General features: G+C 43.5%; 1 protein-coding gene across 50 annotated transcripts in view; it reads right to left on the bottom strand.

Moving 5' to 3' along the window:
• TCF7L2 (transcription factor 7 like 2) overlaps nt 1-23208 on the bottom strand; it is a 220662-nt gene that overhangs the window by 114424 nt on the left and 83030 nt on the right. For all 50 annotated transcript variants that reach the window (XM_028826859.2, XM_028826840.2, XM_028826839.2 and 47 more), the window contains one exon: nt 16377-16478. In XM_028826859.2, the coding sequence (XP_028682692.1) occupies nt 16377-16478 (102 nt within the window). The remainder of the gene's footprint in view (nt 1-16376; nt 16479-23208) is intronic.

Genomic DNA, 23208 nt, shown 5'->3' with positions numbered 1-23208 from the left:
AGGTCTGGATTTGAATCTTGGCTCTGCCACTTACTTCATAAATTATCTAACTGCTTTAAGCTCTGGTTTTCTTATCTCTAAAATGGGGATAAAATTGCTTCAAGAGGACCTGTTGCTAAGACTGATGAGATAAAATACAGAAAGCTTCTGTTCCAGAATCAGGAACCCAAGACCCCAGCTGTGCGTGACCAAGAATTATTTATTGCCCTAGCACTTTCAAGTTTTCCAGATATGGGTCCAGTCCACAATTTTTGTATCTTCTTCTAAGTGACTTGCTTTAAATTATATGTAAAGCCCAGTTTAAAAATCAACCCCTTGCTTAGATTCCTACCAACGAAAACTAATTTCCTTCAATGTGACTGTTGGAGAGCAGATGTCCAGTTAAAATCAGAGTTCCCGCATCAACTATCTGTAGAATTCAGAGCTACTGAAGAGTGGGTACAAAATAAAAGCACAGAGGAAAATACAGATGAATTTGAGGATATTAAAATTTAAAACTTCTTTCTTTCAAAACCCATCTAAAGCTAGGCACAGTGATGTGCACCTGTGGTCCCACTATTAGGGAGGCTGAGGCAGGAGGACCTCTTGGTACCAGGAGGTGGAGGCTGTAACACACTATGCACTTTCCTATGAATAGGCACTGTAATCCAGCCTGGGCAATACAGTGAGATTCTATCTCTAAAATAAAAGGTAAAAATGAAAACCCATCTAAAGCAATATTTTAAACCATCACAGCCTAGAAAAAGTATTTCCAACACATAGAATCAAGTTTTCAACTTACATAAAGAGCTCTTATAAATCAATAACAGAAAACTACCTGATTCTTTAAAATGAAGAAGGCATTAAACCAGGCAAGCTACAGAGGAGAAAATAAACATATGACCAGATGCTCAACCTCAGGAGTCATCAAATAAATGCAAATTAGGTAAGATGCCATTGCATACCCAGCAAACTGGCAAAAATTTCAAGTCCAACAAGATCAAGCATTGGTGAGATTATGAGGAAAGAGTTTATATGCTGGTGATGGAAATACTCATTGATCCAATCAACTGATCCAGTTGTTCTGGAAAGCTTGACAATAGCATGTGAATTAAAATTAAAACCAGCCAACCAATGCCCGACCAATTCCTCTACTTTGGTATGAATCCTAGAGAAACTCATATATAGGTACCTACAAACACTTGCCCAAAGGATGGCTATTACAGCATAGTCTGTAATCTTAAAAAACTGTAAGCAACCTAATTAACCATCAATACAGAAATAGAGAGCTGTAGTATTTCCATACAATTAAATACTACATAGCAGTTAAAAAGAATGAGCTAAATTTCAATGTACAGTGTAGATAAAATTCATATGTAATGTTGACTAAGAAAAGCATGCTGCAAAATACAAATTTGAAAATAAAGAAAAAAACAAAAAGAAAAGAAAAACATGCAGCAGAATGTTATGTGGAATGTGAAGCCACTTATGTAAAAGTTAAAAACCACTAAGATTATTTATAATACATAGGTTAATATAAATAGATGTCGAAAAGTATAAAAACCTGAACTCGGTTTTCATATGAATAACAGCCTGGGAGGGAAGATCATGGGCTAGGAGGGGAAAAAAGATTAATAATTGTTATTTTAGGTGGCATGAATGTGTTTGTTATCCTTTGTACCTTTCTGCATTTTTTTTGTTGTTTTAATTTTAAAAAGAGCTAGAGAGCAATCAATCTCTCCTGTCCCGGAGAACAGACAGAACAATCAGATACAGCCACTGAAAACAGGGAAGCCCACCTCTGACTCCTCTCCCCAAAGCCTGTCAGTGTGACAAACTCTGGGACAGACACCCTAAGGGGAACTGCCAAACATCGTGGCAAACCCCAAAACACAAAGATCCAAATTCGTACGAAAGACAGATGAGGGAGTGTCTACTCATAGCGTTAAATGATTGGCGATTTAAGAGAAATGCAACAACCTTCCGCCCATTGTAACTTACCAGAAGGATTTGTGATTTACCCGCCAGTTTGCAGACACACACGGTATAAAAGGACGTGTAAATTGGGATGAATAGAAGGCTCATTGCGATGCATATCTCCCTTTTTTGGTTCCTTTCTTTTGCCATGAGTTCATACCTTTTCCTCCTAGGAACCCACAAAGCCTCACTTCCTCAACAGGAACTAACAGCATCACAAAAGAATGACAGGCCTCCAGGTTCCCTGGTGTAGCCTGACCGGCACCAGCCTGGTCTGGTGTCCGGAAACCTGCCTCTCCCCGCCTGTATGTGTGTCTGACTAAGGCAGCATAACACGGAAGGGTGACAGCCCTGGCTCTGATGTGAGACTGCTTGGGTTCAAATTCCAGCTTGCCGCCTCCCAGCTGTGTGACCTTGAGTACGTCATCTTCCCCCCAAGTCTCAGTGTCCTCATCTGCCAAATTGGGATAATAACCATAGCTCATTCATAAGGGCGTTGTGAGGATTACACCTGACAACTTCATAAATTACTTAGAAAAGGCCTGGAGCTAGTAAGTGTTCAGTGAACATCCAGTATTACCATGATCTTGTACTTCTCTCTCCATTTCTCAAGGCATCAGTTCTGTAACTATCAAAATGAGGCTTTGGTATCACTAGACCTCTATGTTTTCTTTCAACATGTGAATTCTGGGATTAAGTCTAATATTAAAAGAAAAATCAGGAACAGGGGAGCTAGCACGAGAGAGAACCGAAGCTCTGGTCTATCATTTGCAGACTTTGTAGTAACTGAGGCTCCAGGACAGTGCATGACAAAAAGCTCCCAAAGCCTCATCCCTCAGCTTCTGTTCTGACCTCTGGTATCACACGCCTGCGCCCAGCAGGATCCCGACAATCCACACCCTGGCTCCATATCCAGCAGGTTCTACTTTGCCAACTGAAAACTTCTGGAGGAAATTCACATAGGCATCCAGACACCAGAGCACTTAGCCAAGCCCAACCCTGCTGGCCTCTGTATGCGGTGCTGGCCACCCCTGGAGTCTCAGCCCATTTCCCCCAAGCCAATGGCCCGCCCTCCCGCTCCTTGACAAATGTCCTCTCTACCCACTCACTTCTTCCACACAGACATCCAAACACGCACTAGCTCACCGTATGTCCTTACTGCCTCTCAATGGGTTACATTTTTCAAATTATGTTCCAAAACTTAACCATGAGATTGTTGGCATTAGAGCTGTGCCTGTGTCCTATGCCAGGCTTCAACTCACAGTGTAGCAGATAAATCGGGAAGAGGGCATCATGGGTTTGCAGCAAAAAAGAATCAGATAAAGAAGTTCGTTTGTGTATTTTTAAAAAGAACAAAGAACCCCTCTTCTTCCAAATTAAAAGTTTAGATAACATTGAAGTTATCACGCTCTTAGAAATACCTTGATTTTTATATCATGCAATGTCTAATAGAAAGGTGGGAGGAAAAGAGAACTGCAGACTTCACTACTGAAGTCCAGTTTCAGTAACTCTCAGAAATATGACTAGATCCACTGCAATCATTCACAGGTAGAATGCCTAAAAATGAGTCCACACGTCAAGCTTGGCCCATGTGTCATGTCCTCAAGACACATGGGTCATGGAGAGCAAAGAGACAGCCCAGCCGTGGGAGGAACAAAGTGGGATACATCAAGCCAGTCGAGCCACAGTCCAGCTCCCGAGCCTACGTCCTTTTCCTTGGGTACATCCTCAGTCTGGGTTCGGATGAAAAATGTTCCTTTCTCCCATCATTTCATTTGGAACAAGTTTTTAAATGGTGAGTCAGTAGGACTTTTGTTCACCAGGACATCTAAATGGACATTTGACAGGGCTCCGATAGATCCAGTAGGGGGCTCAATTTCTGACACTTTCCCAAAAGCTCGACTGCCTAAAACAGCAATGACAGCTGTGACACCTCTACAGCCCTCTTACTCTCTCCTCTTTCAGCCTTGGCAGAAATTAATCCATCAATGCATCCTTCCCCTGGAGGCCCTGACACATACGGCCTCAGAATCTCTCTCAACACACTGCTCCCAGCAGACGCCACCCAGCCTGCAGTCCAGGTACAAACACTGCACTGGGCTCAGAGTCCTCGGATCGACACCGTAGCCTTTCGGAGCTACAGGATCTTCTCACGGTTTCTATGTGTCTTAAAGGAAAATGTACAGAACCTTCATCAAATAGTGAAGTTGTAATAATCAGTCAAACAGAAATAAACAACTGTATGCTCATCTTGCCACCAATTTTCCATGATTTAAAAAATAATGCTTATAGTAATACAAGTAAGTGTTAGTAAGTAGAGGAGACTACACAACACAGGTTAAAGTGACACCTCCTTATTTATGTTATTACATTATTGTGACATTTTTCAACTAAATTTCATACTATTAATTATCTGAGGGTTCTTCAGTTGTCCCAAGGAGCAAAAATAAGAGAGCTTTAGGGCAAAGAGGAGTATGTTAAACAGAAGCCAGAAAAGAAAACTCTGAGATACCAAAAATATGAAAATAAGAATTTCACAAAAATACCTAAAGTTCATTTTCAGAATTCCCCAGAACCACAGGAGAGAATCACAGAAACTCCTTTTTTTCATACCAGCCTCTCTTTAGAAATCATTTGTGGGGGATGATTGTGTATAATAAGTCTCCTTAAAACAGTCCTCAGACGAGCACAAACCAACCTGTTCTTAAAGAAAGCAAGCACGCTCTAATCTTGTAGGGCTCTATTTATGTAGCGACAGAAGAATCAGCTCATGTTCCAGCATTTTTAATTCAAAAGCATTAAAAATCCAAAAGAAAAAACATGTCATTTTTTATTATAAACATAAAACTTGGCAGACTATTAGTTAGAATTCCTTTGGTTGTAAGGGACAGAAAACTATCTCCAACTTCATTCCTTACTGAATAGCCCAAGATTGGAACTGGCTACACAGAACTCCATGGTGCCATAAAGACATTTCCGCCTCACCCATTTTACCCTTCTACAAATGAGGGTCCTCTACTGAGTCGGGGGTGTGTGCATATATATGTGTTTATGTATGTGTGTGTGTATTTGTGTGTATGTGTATGCATGTGTATGAAGGCAGTTGCAAAGAGCCAGATTTAGATCCTCTCTGCGTGTAAAAGACTCAAAATAAATATCACATATCTGCCCCTTGCCTAATCACATTTGCAACAGAACCAAGTGGAACAAGGGAAGTATAGTTCACCACAATGAAAGAGTGAGGGTGGAGACAGGAAATGGTATTATCGAAAAAAAAAAAATGTATAGAGACAGATGTCAGCTTCAGAACCTTATTCCACTTTGAATGCTTGATTTCTTACGCTGGGAGTTCACACCTAGGTATTATTCTCAATACCTGAAAACGACTTCATAATTTAAGGGAAAAAAAAGCATAGGCCAGGCGCGGTGGCTCACGCCTGTAATCCCAGCACTTTGGGAGGCCGAGGCGGGCGGATCACGAGGTCAGGAGATGGAGACCACGGTGAAACCCCGTCTCTACTAAAAATACAAAAAAAATTAGCCAGGCGCAGTGGCCGATGCCTGTAGTCCCACCTGCTAAGGCAAGAGAATGGCGTGAACCTGGGAGGCGGAGCTTGCAGTGAACCGAGATGGCGCCACTGCACTCCAGCCTGGGCGACAGAGCGACAGAGTGAGACTCCCTCTCAAAAAAAGCATAGTAATGGCCAACTCAGTGCGTTTCAGAAGTGGGATGGGAAGGGGCTCGAGGAAGACGGTGGGAAAGATGCTTGGCCATATTCTAAAAATGGAGACGGCCTCTCCCAAACTCACTTATTAGCCTTTGACAATGTCTTGCCTTGGTCACTGTAATTCTGAGTCTCAGACATTCCTTCATTTATGAGCTTTGGCTGAAGGGGGCTGCTACCTCTTTCCAAAAAAACAACTTTTTTTCCTGAGTTCCAACTGAATCATCCCAAAAGTTTCACCAGAAGCCCTCTGCCCAGTCATGTTCCCCTTCAGTTACAAGACACTGTTTTTAGACTGTATTTTCTACCTCCACCCATCAAGGTTGGCGTCTCCTTTCAATCGGAAAGGGCTGGGGGGAAACACTTCTCTTGGTGTGTTCTTGAGTTGGGTCTAACTTTCTGGGAAGAGTCAGAGGTATGGCTCAAAGACGGGACTTGATAACACCCCCACCTTGGGGACAATGGGATGGATCAGTCCCCAGGGCTGTGCTGCTCTCAGCTTTCCTTCCTTCTTCGGCCTTTTCAAATGCTTGCTGTTTTTTTCACCCCAGCACCTGAACAACACAGACAGTGTCCTTGTGAGAGAAACAAGCAGCTTGTGCCCTCAGAGCAGGGAGACAAGAGTAAAGCCTTTATCCCACTATTTGGACACACGGTGACCCCATCTCATTCAAGGCTAGGTGATGCACTTAATCACGGTCCAGGATCCGCCGGCTATGCAGGCTCAGGCTAGAAAACAGACTGCTTCACACCATCCAGAGCTCTTCAGCAGCCTTACGTTGCAGTCAGGCTGCAACTGGACACATGGCATGCAGGGCTCGGATGTGGCACAGCTGGGAAGCATCCAGGTCCCACTCAGGGTACAACATTGAAAACATCCGCCACGCCCTGCTGGATGAGCCAGGGCCTGATGAACAGGGACCTGCTCAGCCTACAGGTGACCCCCAGCCATCTCTCCTCCACCAGCACAAACCTTGAAGCACGGCCAGCGCCTGGGCGTAATGGCATCTAGGCTCTCCATTCTAAGCTCTTGGGTCTCAAAGCCCCACCTTTCAATCATGTGACAGGACAAAGTATCTGTTCATCACTGCTTTGGGCCTCTTTCCAGAGATAAAATTTATCCCGACTTTCCGTATTGAGGTCTGTGATGTGATCTGTCTAAGGCTTTCAAAGGCCCTCTCAAAGTATGGGAATGAGCTGTGGAGACCAGAGATGGATGATAGGCTATTACAAAGGTAGGAAGCAAGAAAGAGACCAGCAAAGACACTCTGGCGACATCCAACTGAGAGATGATGGCACTGGACTCCAGTAGTAATGGCAGAGGTGGTGATAAGCGGTGGATGCCACATGCGCTTTGAAGGTAGAGAGGACACGCTTGGTCCTGTGGGATGGGCTGGCGGGCTGAATGTGGGGTGTGAAAGAAAAGAGCAATCAATGATGCCACCCAAGGTTTGAGGCCTAAGTAATGGGTCAATGTTGCTGAGCTTTACTGAGATGTCAAACACAAGGAGTAACAGGTTTGGAGCTAGGGAAAGAGTGCACTAAAGACATGGATTCTGGGAATGCTAATTTCCTGTCTGGCATTCAAATGGAGGCTGAACCTGGCACTCACAAGAGAGTCGGGGCGGGGGTGGCAGGCAGCAGAGATGAGGCAGAGGCCTGAGTAATTATCAGAATACAGTCATTCTTGCCTGGATATTCCTGGGCAGCTCAGCTAACCTGCTGAATTTGCACATCCTTATGTGTAAACTGGACATAGCAATACACTTTCCAAGCCAGACCCCTATGGGTCCCTTGCACCTGAGTTTCAAGTACACCTCAAGGGACAGTTCTGAAATCCAGTTGTTCTCTCCTTTTATGATAATTAATTTAAAAAGATGAAAATCTGACCTGCAAGCCATTAACAAAACAATCATCAAATAACTTCATACAGCCTACAACATCATTCTTAAAATGTATCTATTGCCCATAATCAACAATCAAGTCCTAGATTTCCAAATTGGATTCTCTCTTAAAGAGCCAGTGGCCCCATCCCAGGATTCCTCAGAAATAGACAGTTTAAACCAAGACAGAGAAGAGATAGGAGCCCTCAGCCTGACTTTCTGGAGCTTTTGTGCAACCACGTTCCACATAAATGCTGCTGTGGCAATTAGACACGCTCCACTGTGAGCTGGAATGTATAAGGTTGGATTAGCAAGTTACTGGCAAACCATGCAGTGTCATAACCCAAAATTACATTTCCCCAAAACATGCTGCCCCATCAGGTAGAAAGTAGACACACGTCCACGCCCTTGTGCTAACCAAGATGGTCCTGAACACTTTCAGGTCACGATGAAGTCACACTCATTCCAAACAAAATCAACTCCAGTCCCTAACCAGAGATTGGTTTTCTGCTTAATTAACGAAGCACCACTGTGGGAAGAGAGAGCCACACGTGAAGAAATCAACCACAGAGTTCCTTGGCTTCAAGAAACTTACAATCTGGTTGGAGAAGCATACCCCATCCACAGAGTTAATCAGCGAGACAAGAAATGACAAGCAGGACAGGCTGGGTGCCAAATGAACAATTTTGTTTTATTTACTGGAAAGATAAACATAGTCAAAACCATGAGTGTAGCTCTAAGTAGGCGCACATTAATTTAAAACAGGCTCCCACGTTTCGTAAACAGAGCAGGTGCCGAAACAAAAACAGCTTTCAAAAGTAGGTCCCAATCTTGCCCCTCTTGCTGGGAAGAGCTCTGCAGTGTTAGGAAGTCCCATTCTAGGGAAGGCCTCCAAGCCCCCTGCGGAGTCAAGATCCTGCCCTAAAGAAACTCTTTCACTTCGCATACCCCAGTGCTTCCCTAAACCTATTTTAGGAGAGAACCCTTTTTTCCAGTAACCTTGTTCACATTCAGCGAAACAAATGTCAGGAAACGCTAGCCCCAAGCTGAGCTGCCAAAGACTCTTCCCCCAAGCACAACAGGCCCCAGCTTGAGAAATGGTCAAGAGCTGATTTGAGAGGCTGCCAGCCCTCCCCACATTCATTGTGGGCTGACCTTAATCACAGGAGCCAACGGCATCTTTGACAAGTGGGTACATTTTCCCAGAAACATAACTCAGGGTCACAATCCTGACCCAGCTCACACATAGCATAGAATAAATAGTGTCTGTGCCCAACAATATGCCATGAAAACAAAGATAATAGAACTAAAAAATTCTGCAAAAAATGTGAGGTTATAAGAGTATACTCAAGACCTCTAAAATAGTCCTAAATGAACTGAGTATATTCAGGGGCTAAGGTAGCTAAAACATATAAAAGTTATGCTGTGAATTATCTAAAATAAACAGCTGACCTTGAAGCCTACCAATCATTCAAGAAACCATCGTTTTGTTTGCCTGTTTTGAAGGTGGAGGACCCGGAGAGGCTGACTTGGATGGGCGGGGTCTCTGTTCTAGGGCGGGGTGGAGTTACGGGCATGTCTCTCTCCAGGGAAGCTGAAATTTTTTTGTTATTAAATTCCCCAGAGACATTAAAATCATTCCAACCATAACTCTCTTACATACTGCCGGTAGTTATAAACGTTGAGAACTTTCAGGAAAATAATCTATGGCTATGTATCAAGAAACTTTTTAACACTTTGTTCTTTTCTAACTTCTGTCCTAGGGGTCTACCCCAAGAAAATAATAAAAGCGGAGGGGGTGGGGGACAAAGATATGTGCACAAAGATCATCATCACAGGATCATTCACAGTAACAGAAACAAAAGGAGACAATCTAAAGACCCAACAATATGGCATTGATTCAGTAAATTGGGGTTTAATCATATTATGGACTGTTATGTGGTCATTAAAAATCCTTAAGCATTTTAATGACATGGGGAAGTACTTATTAACTACAGCAATTTTCATTTTAAATAAACAGAAGGTTGGAAATACTGAGCACTATGAGCTCAAGTATGTTAAAAACAAATATAAATATTCATACACTCAGAGGAAAAAGGATAATTTGGTATATTTCTAAAAGGAAAATATACCAAATCATTCATAATGTAATCTCCGAGTGGGGAGATTATGGGCTGTTTTCCAAACTGTCTACAATGAACATAAAGCTTATGAATGAAGAAAGCTACGTTTAAAAATAAATTTCACTTACTTTAGAGGTAGAACTTTTAAATACAAAATTAGCAATTCCCATCCTTAAGTAGTCTAAGACACCAGTCACTGATGAATTGAATTACAACTAATAATCATTTTGAAGAGAAGACCTGGGGGTTGCGAGGAGTACAACAGCTACCTTCAAATTGTCAAGATATGCAACTTGAAGCATAAGCAGAATTAAACAGCAAAACATGAATTAAGGAGATGAGCATTTCCAGGAGAGAGACTGCAGCTCCCTAAAGGCAGACCTCTCTTAAGAGTTCATGTTGTACCAAAAAGAAACAGTCTACCACCAGGAGATAGAGCCCCCATCTCTGGAAGTGTCCAAGAATATCGGGGGAAACAGACGGCTACCAAACAGTGCTGAAAAAAATGGGGGAGGGCAGTTGGTGAAATGGCATATGATTTTAAGGCCCTGAAAATTGTTGTGATTCCAATATGCAGAGGCTACAACTGAGGTCACACAATCCTTCTTGACAGGATATCTCCTATTGCCATGGTGTCACCTGCCACACCATGGACCCAAACCTCAGGAACTTCAAAACTCTTCACCAAAGGACAGAGCTTCTGGGAGGAGAAAAGGAAGCTTTGGACATCTGACCATGGACTCTATCATGGCCCCATGTATGCTTTGGTGTCTACACCACCCACTTCCTTCAAAGCACCACTGATCCCATCGACCACTTCTTCCCCACCAAAAGATAACCTGATTGCCTGGTTCTTCCTATTAGGTACTCATAGTTCTCCTTATAAAATAAGGTTTTGGCAGTGCCCGAAGGCTTGCTTTATATCCTCAGACAACACAGACACCCTGACCACAGCCCTGACTGCAAAATGGGAAAGTTCTGACTCAGTGGCTGCTAGGAAACACAAGTCAACTCTTTTAGAGAGTCTGGCTGAGTCATAGATAAATGAATAAAATAAATAAAAACAAAGTATATATGCAGTAGAGAAAGTGGAGATAATCCAAAAGTAAAAGATTTTAGATACTCAGTACAGGGTCACACCCCATATCCCCCAAATGTCCTGCCCGCAGAAAATACGCTGGCCCTCCCCACCATGTGTCAATGAGCCCTTTGCAGTAGTCACAGCACAACACCCAGAAGCCCAGTCTCTGGCCACCCTGATGCATGTCCCACTCTCCAGTGAAGCCAGCAGGCCTCCTCCAGCCATGCCCACCACTCCCAGGTGGGGATGGGGTTCCCTGGGATTCCCAGGGCTCCAGGCCACTCTCAATACACCACACACATTGTGCTCTAAGCGTCCACTTAATTGTCTCTTTCCCAGCTTCTCTGAGGTGGTGGAGAGGATGGTGTGCTCTGGAGCCAGGCTGCTTTGTTTCACATCCTGACTCCCACAACTGGGCAAATCCCCACCTCCCTGGGCCTAGTTCCTCCTCTCTCTAGAATAAGGGTAACACAGCCTCTGAAGCAACTGGAACAAGCCTCATGTAGGAAGCGCTACAGTCTTTGTTGCTGTTATCGTTCATCGACCGCGCTCTCTCTCGGTGTCTAGAATGCTTTTTCCCACACTAAACATTTGCAGAAACAACGAATGAATCAGTCAAAGGCAAATACAATCTCTCCAAAAAGACAACGCTTCCACCCCAAACCTGCTCCTCCTCCAATACTCTCCATTCAGTGAAGCGTCTCCAGCTACCTACCTTTGACTCTCCTTTCTCCCTCAATGCCAATATCTAACCTATCAGCAAGCTCCGCTGCTGTTTCCTCCACATCTCTATTTTCACCATCCCCGCTGCCAGCTTAACACACGCTCCTATTGAAACAGCCAACCTGCTCAAGTGACTCCCCAGTGTCAAATCCTCACCATATGCTGCACCCCACGTCACTCTCCCGGAGCCCTGCCCAACCTCTAGCCTCCTACCTGATTTCCTGCCTCTGTCCAAACCAAGCACTTATCCCTTGAGGACTTTCATACATGTGTTTGCTTCTGCACACTCCCCATCCCTTCTCCTGTTCCTTCACGGGGCCAACCCCAATCAAGTCTTCAGATCTCACTTTTAATGCAATTTCCTCAGGGAGCCGCCCAGGCCTGTAATCCCCACCAACTTCTCAGCTGAAATCAGGTCCCCCTGGTCATAGCCTCATGGGCCCTCTACTCTTTGAGGGCACCTGGCGCAGGGCCTCCCACAGAGGTAGGGGCCACCGTGACTTTGCTGGTGCTCAGCAGGCAGCAGAGAGCCTCCCAACACATGCCACATCCCAGCAAGCATCCAGAATCCAGGTCAAACATCCCATCGAAACAACACATGTGTTTAATAACCAAGAGGGTGCTCTCTAGGTAGTGTTTTAAAAAATTAATTATGGGTAGGCTCCCCTGAACTCTTCAGAAACAAAAAGCAAAGGTTCAGCATGCCCTCTGAGCTTCCTTGAAAATGCACAGGGTAGATGGCAGAGACTTTCTCTGAAGCTCTACCCATCGTGCATTATTTCGTAAGAGTTTTCCACTCTCTTGCAGCATTTAAGCAATAACAACAAGAAAAGTACACCACCACAGTCTGGCAGGCTTTGTTCCTCAGGATTCAGTCTGCTTTCTTATCCCACACCTCCATGCTCATTACACAACAAAACACACCAGACCAAGAAGCACAAAAAAATCCACCCCAAGGTAAAATTCTACATCGACTTCAAAAGGAAACCCCCAAGATAAAACTGTAGGAACTTTTGAAGCCTTTTGCCATTTTGTAAGACATATACTATACCAAAATACCACCATTTGGGGTACAGAATCTTTTTTTGCTGGATACAAAGGAAGCTAAATGAAAGTCTTTGTATAGCACAGACACCGGAGGTGGTATCCAGGGAGCGGCTCCTAACCCCACAGCTTACCAGCCAAGACTGACTCAAACTCTACCACTCAGCACAACTTAGCTGCTTGGCACTCATTTTGTAAGAGGGAAAAAGGGAGCAAAGAATTAAAAATATAAATTTCAAAACTCCACCAAGAAAGAAAAAGAGCTTAGTTATGTGAATGCAAAAATAGGATTGGGGAGGCTGGGGGCTGGGGGTGTCTTGGAACTTGTGGCTAATGTCTCCGAGTTGTTAAGAAGTCCATGAATTTGTTGGGGGTTGTGGGGAGGGAAGAAGAGAGAGGGAAGGCGGGGAGGAGGAAGGCAAAGACTAATGCCTTGTATAAACTCCCAGTTTGGGGCCAGCCAATGAAGACACCATCCCTGTTGGAATCAATTTCCTCTCTCCTCTGAACACAGATTAGGAATCACTGGATTGTAACAAACGAGATGCTATATCAGCTACAGGAACTAAAATTTGTGGAGTCTATTCTTAATTGAAATATCATTTGATAAGTTGACCTCCACTTGTTAAGAACATTTATTCTACACATCAATTTTTTCTAATGTGGTAACCCACATACCACATGAAAATAATCCAATCAGATTAAAATAGTCCAGCGAAATGCTCTCAATTCCCACGTGAAGATTCTACCCCAAATGGGTACTGGAAAAAGTTATTCTTCTTAGCAATCTGTGAAAGTTGTAGTTTCGAATGACTAATAATAAACACTGAATACATCCCTAATTCTCCAAGCAAGACAGTAGAAATAATTATGAAATAGCTTGGCCCAAAAGTTACAACAATTCCAAATTTTGGAGAAATTAGGAAGCAATCCTTAGACAATTATTTTGAAACATGTCTGATGAAACACTGTGATGTGACAACGTCTTACTAAAAAGAATGAAAAGCAAAGTGTGGGCAAGAGCCCCAAGTGTCTGCAGAAAAGTTAGCCCTTCATCAGCGACTCCAAACAAGAACCAGACCCTCTGGCCGATGTTTGACTCTACAAAGACCCAAATGATGTATCAGCCACCATTCAGAATGCGCCCTTTACAAACACAGACACACCGTACCAGCCAAGGTACAGCTGGTTTTGGTTGGCACATTGCCTTACATTCAGCAAAAATATAATCATAAATCTGTAGTCTCAAGGTGTATGCATCCTCAATCCCCAAAACTAGAGGTGACCAGGTGGATGGAGGTCAAAAACTCACGGCCTTTCTTCCACTCTACTTTCCTATCTCCCTCAAATAATTCCTCCTCCCCAGACATCCTCCTTCTCACCCCTGGTGTCAGGTGAAGACTGCAGAAAAGCCCCATCACAGGGCTGACTGATAGAACCAAAGTCGCCATTCATGACAAGCATTCAAGTATTTCGCAACCGTAAACCACATTTGTCCTTTTGTCCAAGTTCATGGCTTTTTCCTTCTCCCCAGCTCCCAGAGCCCACCTTCCTCCACCAGCCCATCCCCTCTAGGCAATGGCCATTCCCAGGTCCCTTTGGCACAGCAGAAAGCACAAAAGATTGTAGGACAGTTGCCAGCTGTGGCTGCTTTGGACAAAGGTCTCCAACTACAAGATGGTGTGTATGCCCCAGGGGAGTTGCTGTGGGTCAACACACCTGCTAAGACAGACACAGCAGAGGAAGAAGGGGCCTAAGCCCCCCTGCTGCACCCCTGGCCAAAATCCACACAGGCTCTGGAAGGAATGTTTTGCCATCTCCTCCAGATCATTAACTTCTACGTAGGAAAATGAGATGCTTAGGGCCTAAGTTGGCAAATGTTCTTATGGAATTTGGGGTGGAGAATCATTGCTCTATCCAAATGGACGAATCCCCACTCTTGCACGGGGGTAATGCCCCCTGGCATGGGGCCCACAGAGCCTATGCCACAAACACAGGGGCTGTGTCCACTCTGAACTACTGCCAGGATTCGCATATTCTCTCCTCACTCAAAGAGAGAAAACAACGAAGAGATTTTAAAGATAATGTCCTTTCTCTGTAGCTAAAAAATAAATGTGGGAAATTCCCATCAACCATTGCCAAACGCAGAGAAATAAATTTCACAGCCTGGACCACGCTGGGAAATTCAGGGAGGCGGGAAAAGTGAAACAGGCTTCTTCACTTTATTCTCTAGGTGTCTAGAACTGTCACGCTTTTTTAAAAAATCTCTGTATGTTTGTTATGAATTTTTTTAAACAGGGCATTCACTTTCAAAGAAACCTGCATTAGAACCCCCAACTAGCAACTTCTTTACACCTATGCACTGTCCCTGACCATGACCCAATTTACAGTCAGCAAAACAGAACCAACCACAGCAAGTTACTTTCACCTCCCGTAGGAGAGAAGACACCACAAGGCTCTAGAAAGGGAGCAGAGAACTGGATCCAGGCCTTGCTCTGGCCACTGACTCAGCGTGTGACATTGGGCAATTCACTTAAGGCATCTCTGGGCCTCAGTTTCCTTTTCTGAGGGCACGTTGGGCCTAAATGATCTAAGGTCACTTCCAGCCCTGAAATCTTGACCTTATAGGAGCAGACATAATTATGAGCATCCATTTTATTGTGGAGTTGGAAGAAAGGGGAAGCTTCTAGCAAATGTCAATCTTCTTTCTACATGCCTCGTTTATACCATAGAAAAGAAGACATTGTCACAAATGATGACTCAAAATATGGTTTTACAAAAATAAGTTATTTTGTGATATATACACACACATATGAGAGAGGTATAACTCATTAAATAACACATGTTCAGTTACAGCAAGCTCCAAAATAAGGAGGCACTTAGCCCAAAATGGAAGAATGCATCTTAAGATTCTTCTACTTAAGAAACTTGTTTTGCGATTTTTAGAAATTACAATATAGAAGTAAAATGTATTTATGATTAACATCTTGTGATACTTCAATGAAAAATACATGATTGATTCATGCTTTGCATAATTCTACCTGTCATGGATGGATTCATTATAAAAATGTGCCTTCCATTAATTATTTCAAAAGCATGAAGTCCAGCTCATGATATATAGAAGGGAATCTTCAAATAAGGCTGAGCTATCTTCTCAAGAGGTTAATTTATAAATTCCACTCTTAGAGCCTAAGAAAATACATTAAAAATATATGTAGACACACACTTGTAGTCTCTTAGTACTAAAAACAAATGTTTTCTCTATCGAACCCACATACTTTCAAAGTCATAGATGTATAGATTAAATTCCATTTTAGCCTTTCTGAGTTCATTTATACTCTAGGTTTACAAATCAAGCCAGCCCAGATGACATTTGTCTAATGTTAGTGTAGAATGTTACCAACAAATATTAAGATAAATTGGGGGAGACAGTAATAGGCAAGTTTCAAATCCAGGACCCCCTTTTGAGTTTTCTAATTCCCTCTTCTTCACCTCACCTCCCCTGAATGTATTTTTATAACTGCTTTGATACCACTTCTAGTCTCCTCCATACCATGGTGATTGTGTCCCATAAACTAGAGCCCGCAAGGCTAGATTCTAACCAAATACATGGAAAAGAGTGGAGGAAAGGTTTGTAAAATTTCTGGGTAGGTTACAGTCATTAAGGTCCAATAGCAGAAAATGAATACCTTATAGACATAAGCTATATCCAAGAATATTTCCAAAGAAATTTTGTTTAAAGAAAGAGAAAAATGACAAATAAGGCCTGTTATCATCAAAAAAGCATTTTCTTTTTCACCCCCTCAATAAAGGAAGCCATCATCTCTGGGAGGTTACTTACGACAATGTGTGCCGGCGATGGGGACCGAGCATCCTTGAGAGCTTGTCTACTCTGCAGGCTCCCTGCCTGGACATCAAGCAGTGGCCATTTCATCTGGAGATACTGGCGAGAGGAAACAAAAGTGAAATGGAAAACAATGAATTCAGAAAGTAAACGCAGAACAGCTAGCCCAAGAAATAACTGTGACATGGGTCAGAAACTAAAAAACATACAAGCATGCAAATAATCATTAAAAAAAAAAAAAAGAAAAAGCATGCGATACCAATAGGTTCTTCCTTAGAGCTCAAGTTCAACAGGTACACATATAGAAGATTAATGTTACTAGCAACTGTATTTGTTATCTTTGCATTCAAACTACAGGGTAGCTTCAGCAAAAAATGATTTCATTGCTACTACCTTAATTGGGTGGGGGGTGGAGGGCAGTGGGAGAGGTGGGGAGGGAGAGGAATACAGAGCTATTCCAAAGGAAGTAAAACACAAATCTCAAGCCAGAAGTGTCCTAGGAAACCATCAATTCCAAATCTGCTCCTTCTCAACCTCTGTTTTTCAAATGTCATCATCCTTCACTTTAAAGGAAGTCAAGTACATGTGAGCAGCTATCCTTTAGGTAGCAAAAGCTATTTGAGTACGGTGAGCATGCAGTTCCTCACACAACCCAAGTTTACTCAACAAAAATTACTTCTTGGTAAAAGATGCACGGTGCCAGACACAATGTATACACTCACCTCAAAAGACCAGAGGAATGCTTTAGTATGCACGGGTTTATTTACCGTAGACATAAAAATAAAGGTGTAAGTCAATTCTGTCTGTCCCCACCTTCCTCCAAACTAGGAAATGAATATACGGCCCAAGGGAGCTACTTCTGTCAAAAGCAATCCATTAGCTTTCAGTGAGATTTGAAGGATGAGTTGCCCCAGTTCCTCATTTTGCAGACAAGGTAAAATGAGGTGAGGTGGCTTCCCCAGTCACAGGCGTACTCAGCTCATGTATAAGAAACTCTTAGGCATTTAACTTCCGTTGGTAACATTATGACAGTTTCACTCAGGAAACCAAACGGAACTTAGACACAATGCTTAGAAGCACATGGAGACGAGCCTTTATGTTTCCCACCGCCAACTCACTAATTCATCAGTTAATGAATGCTTGGAGGGGATATAAGGAGACACCTTGGTCATTTTGGAGACCTCCTCAAGCAAAATACATGGCTGGTTTTAATAGTAATTCTATGGAAAACTTTACTCAATGAACACTGAGTACTACTTGCTTTGTGTACAGGCTGTGACAAGCATTAGGAGATACAAAGATGTCTGCTCTCACAGAGCTTGTGCCAGCATGAGGAGCCTTACAGACACAGGTAAATCAAGACAGAATATGGTGACACTGTGACAGAGACTCAGGAACTCAGGAACTCAGGAAATGCCAAGAAAGATGACAGAATTTCTGGGACACGAGACTGGGGAAGGCTGCACAGAGTTAGGTCTTGATGGTCAGAACAATTTCAATAGAAAGAAAAAAGACAGGAAAGGATAATACAGAATAGTTTGCACAAATTCCACATGAGACAGAAGTGCCAAAGCCATCCACAAGTCAGCCGACGAGTTCCTCAAAGATACGACGGCTTGGTAAATTCAAACCAAATTTGGTTATACTTAAAGCTGAAAGATCACTGCCCAAGAACTACCTGCCAAAGTGCACAGTCGATTTTCCCATGATGTCTAGGATCTATACAAGGTGGGTGGGTCTGCTACAAATTCAGAGCTTTCACCCAGAGGCCTCCCATGGTGAGCAACCTAGATATTAGTCTCGTTGTGTCTGTAACTCGCCACAAGACCCTGCATCGAATCCCCTTGCTTCTGTGATCTCTGGTTTTTTCATCTGAGTACCGAAGGAGTTGTCCTATCTGCCACAGGGTATTAGGTGGGGAGTCTGTCCCAAACACTGAAGGATTTCTAGGACTCCAAGCCCCCAGACAGTAAATACAGGAACCCCCTCAGTCATCCTTACCATCTTACCACTTCCAATTACCTTCTCTGGGAGCAGTATCATCTCAAGTTGATTACTGAAGTAAATATTTCCAGAGTCTCCATCTGTAACCCAGGCCAGAGGGCTCTGGGAATCTGACTGCCCCGTCTCACCCCGACTTCTTCCCATTCTCACTTATCACATAACTATATGCGCTGCATTGGTCAAAACCACTCAATAGAGTCATTTCCTTGAGGCCAACCAAAGTGGACACCCACAAACACTCACCTCTCCATCTCATAAAAACCCGTGAACAAAAACGCCAAATGGAGTCGAACCCATCTACACCCCAAGCTATCCCTCAGTGGGGAGAGCTACGTTGGTGGACAAGTTTTCATCTTTGACCACCTGCAAAACTGATTTGATTACGTCCAAATACTAGCTCTGTCAAATTAGGAAACTTGGGCTTTGTTGAAGGTGACAGACCTGCCCTGAGGACCCACCCAGGAACTGTCATACTCATAATACAATATTAACATGGAGACTTATAATTCTTACTTTACATAAAAGCTTCATTGTGTGCCACATCCAATCTCCATAGGCTACCTGCACCACATATTTTTATGAGCCTACATTTCAGCGCTCCAAGCCTACAATACACATAATTTTCAATTATGTTAGGGCAGCTCAGGATCATTGCCTATATAACATTACTGTTGGAGGAAATGAGACTCGGCCCCACTGCCCAGAGAGAGCTAACCAAATCCAGATGGTGCAGGAAGACAGCCCTGGTCCTGCTGACTTGCAGGGACTCCGCAGTGACAGCCCCAAACTCTCCTTCCCAGTGCAACTTGATGCCACAGAACCGCTGGGTACACACAAATCCAAGCCCGTTCCTTGAATCTTAACTGGCATTCAGGCTGATGAAGTGCCTTTTGGGGAAATAAGTATTATGTCAGGATTTTCTAAAGGAAGCTATTAACCTTCTCCAAAAGTGATGGGTTTCCCAGTTTCCTTCATCTTCTACAATTGGTCCTTATTAATAGGGAAAATAAATAAATAAAGGGAAGAAAAAGGAAATTAGGTACTATTACAGCCTAGAGGAAAATTTTTTCCTTCCTGGAGACATTAAGCAGCAGGAAATTCTATTCTGTTAGGTCCTAAAGGAAGACCTGAAGGAGGGGGCATCTCAGATTTACAAAAGGGCTGGAACCCTGTGCCACGTTTTCCCAACCATCTGACTTGGTTTTATATCCTTTTGGGGGAGGGAAAAAAAAAGTTCCCACCATCCCACTATAAAAACAACAGTGGGCTCCAGCTCTCTTCCTCTTAGGCTGTTCAACGTGGAAATTATGAATTGCCTACAAAAACATTAAACTTTTCAACAAACTGCAATCACATGGGGCTGTGGGAATTCCTACATTGAAAACGGTTGGAAGGGAGTCTGCTCAACTTTCCTTTAAAAAAAAAAAAAAAAAGGAAAGAAAGAAAGAAGGCCATCTTGGCTTAAGCATTTCATCCTTTGTTGAATAATAATGTTCTGATCATGGCCCATTAGGGTTTTTCCCCACATCATATTTTATGATACGTCTCAGGGAGCTTAAGTCAAGCTTTGGACCTGTGAGCAAATCTTGAAATACGTACAACACCAATGGCCCGACAGGAATCAAAGCAGCTGAAAAGACTGTTAAATTACCAGCAAAAAGAAAAAGGTAAGCATCTCTAATTTCTTTTTCTCCTCTTCTACTTCCCCCCAATGAAAACAGGGAGAAAAGGAAAATGAGGAGAGGCTCCTTTAGGAATTAGTCTTAGCAGAAACTGGCATCTACTAAAGCCAGACAGATGGAGCCTGCTCCCATAGGGGGGCCTTCATCCTCAAGAATCTTCCATCAGCGGCAAGAATGTCGAGGATGAGCTGCTCCGAGAACCTGCCCCCTTACAGCCGCTACTGAGGGCTCTGTATACATTTCTTTTCTAAACAAGCAGCAAACTTAAAGGGCAGATGATGATGATGATGATGATGATGATGATGAGGCAACGAAGTTGCCAGGAAACTTCACATCCTTGATAAAACACCCATGTGGTTTCCAGTATTTCCAGTATTTCCTTTCAGTGACTCTGCTCCACAGATGGACGGGCAAGTGGAATTTGTCCCCTTATTTGTTCAGGGCAGGGCCGGCAAACCTTTTCTGTAAAGCGCCAGACAGCAAATATCTTAGGCTTTGCGGCCCATACGATCTCTGTCATAACTACTCGACTCAGTCCTCGTAACTCGAAAGCAGTCACAGGCAGTGAGGGTATGTCTTGTATCATGGCTGTGCTCCAATAAAACCTTATTTATAGACACTGAAATGTGAATTTCATATCATTTTCCTGTGTCAGAAAATATTATTCCTCTCTTGATGTGTTTCATCCATTTAAAAATAATAAAAGTGCTGGGTGCGGCGGCTCAGGCCTGTAGTCCCAACGCTTTGGAAGGCCAAGGCCAGAGAATTGCTGAAGGCCAGGAGTTCCAGACCAGCCTGGGCAACAACAGCAAGACTCTACAAAAATAAAAAAAGTTAGCTGGACGTGATGATACATGCTTGTGGCACATGCCTGTAGGTTCCAGCTACTCAGGAGGCTGAAGCAGGAGGACTGCTAGAGCCCAGGAGTCTGAGGCTGCAGGAGCCATGATTGCACCACTGCACTCTACTCTGGGTGACAAAATGAGACCCTGCCTCAAAAAACATTATTAATAATGATAATAAAAAGTCATTCTTAGCTCACTGGCCAGACAAAAGCAGGTGGCAAGCCAGTTTTGGTCTATGGGCCATAGTTTGTCATGTCCTGGTTAGGAAATAAAATTGTAGAGGCCTGCCCATATCAGATGGGCGACGGGGCCTTCCCTTGCTGGGCCTTCAATCCAAACAGCCAAACACAGGCATATAGAAAAGCATGTCCAGTGGCCTAAAAGCAACGTTTCGGATTAACTCAAGTTGTGAGGGAAAAGCTTGGAAAAAAATTTGAACCCTTTGGCTGAGGCCCCCGTCACAAGGTCTAACCACAAGACCACAATCACACCAAAATAACTATCCCCTCTTTTCCAGAATGGAAGTCTAAAAATCCCTGAGCAATTCTGCCTGGAAAAGGTTCAGAGTGAGACCCTGTTGAAAGAAAGAGAGAAAAGAAAGGAAGGAAAGAGACAGAAAGGGAAGGAGAGGGAAGGAAAGGGGAGGAAAGGGAAGGAGGGGAGGGGAGACGGGAGTGTGGAGGGAAAAGGAAAGAGAGGAGAGGGGAGGGGAGGGGAGGGGAGGGGAGGGGAGGGGAGGGGAGGGGAGGGGAGAGGAGAGGCGAGGAGAGGAGAGGAGAGGAGAGGCGAGGCGAGGCGAGGCGAGGCGAGGCGAGGCGAGGCGAGGCGAGGCGAGGCGAGGAGAGGAGAGGAGAGGAAAGTAAAAGAAATTATGATTTTTTTGAGATAGAGTCTTACTCTGTTGCCCAGGCTGGAGTGTAGTGGTGTGATCTCAGCTCACTGCAACCTCTGCCTCCCAGCTTCAAGTAATTCTCCTGCCTCAGCCTCCCAATTAGCTGGGATTACAGGCGCGTGCCATCACGTCTGGCTAATTTTTATATTTTTAGTAGAAATGGGATTTTACCATGTTGGTCAGGCTGGTCTCAAACTCCTGATCTCAGATGACCCTCCCACCTCAGTCTCCCAAAGTGCTGGGATTACAGGTGGGAACCACCATGCCCGACCAAAAAAATCGAATTAATTGGATACTATCCTCATGATAGCTTTCTGCTCATAGCCAGCAGAAAGATTCGATAAATCTTCCTAATCCTCTGCTGCCAGAAAGTTGTACTTCTGGTTTTTATAAAATACAAAGTCAATACTCTGCTTATACATCCAAAGCCAAGGGTATAGCCAGTCATAGCCCATGATGTCCAAAGTCACTAAGCCTCCCCCGCATCAAGGTGGTTGCTCCTAACCTTTCAGTGCAGCCTCACCACGGGCCATTCATACAGATCCCCTACAAATATGCAACACTGAAGACCGCATCGTGACTCTCATATCATTACACAAAACAAAAGACAACCAGAAGCCACTCACCATAAAAAGGGAAATACCAGAAAAATGTGTGAAGTAAGAAAATAAGAAGTACAAGTATCCACCCCAACAGCAGACACTTACTTCTTCGGGAACTCATATTGTGACACACACCTAATAGACACACATATGTCTGTTAAAGAAGAGGCCTGATTGCCTCTTTCTAAACCTACCTCATTTCTCAGAAATGGAAGATGGAAAACTCAGCCCATCTTCTATAAACAAGTAATTTTGCCTGGGCGTCAGGGAATCCCAATTTACCCCGAATGGTTAAAACACAAGCAGTTGTGATTAATTTAATATTCTGCCCTACACTCTAAATCATACAGGCACCAAAGTTTTCCAAAAGTTAGCATTGATCAAATATACCTAACACTGAAACTCTGTGAAACTATTTCAGAAGTCCCTTCAGAATTGTAAGGGGCATCATTACAAAGTCTGTTTAACCAATTTTTCTGCAGTTGCAGAAGGTACAGGAGATTAGGCTGCTTTGTTCTAGGTAAAACCATACTCTAGGAATTGCATCTTTTGAAAAAATCCAGAGAGCCTAAAACAGAGACTTTACTTGCCTAGAAAGCATGATTGTATAGAAAAGGAAGTTCAGAAATAATGTGATGATTTCTGTTGTTTGACATAAATAAGTATGTACTATAGTTACCTAGGAAAAGAAAACCAAAGATCTCAGAAGGTTGAGTAGACTCTGGACTTGGAGAAAGAATAAAGCCATAGAAAAATTTCAAGCCAGGCGTGGTGGCTCACGCCAGTAATCCCAGTACTTTGGAA

The sequence above is a fragment of the Macaca mulatta genome, chromosome 9 (genome assembly GCF_049350105.2).
Source record: "Macaca mulatta isolate MMU2019108-1 chromosome 9, T2T-MMU8v2.0, whole genome shotgun sequence".
Lineage (NCBI taxonomy): Eukaryota > Metazoa > Chordata > Mammalia > Primates > Cercopithecidae > Macaca > Macaca mulatta.
The sequence above is the reverse complement of the archived record's forward strand: the minus strand, read 5'-3'. Positions and strand labels throughout refer to the sequence as shown.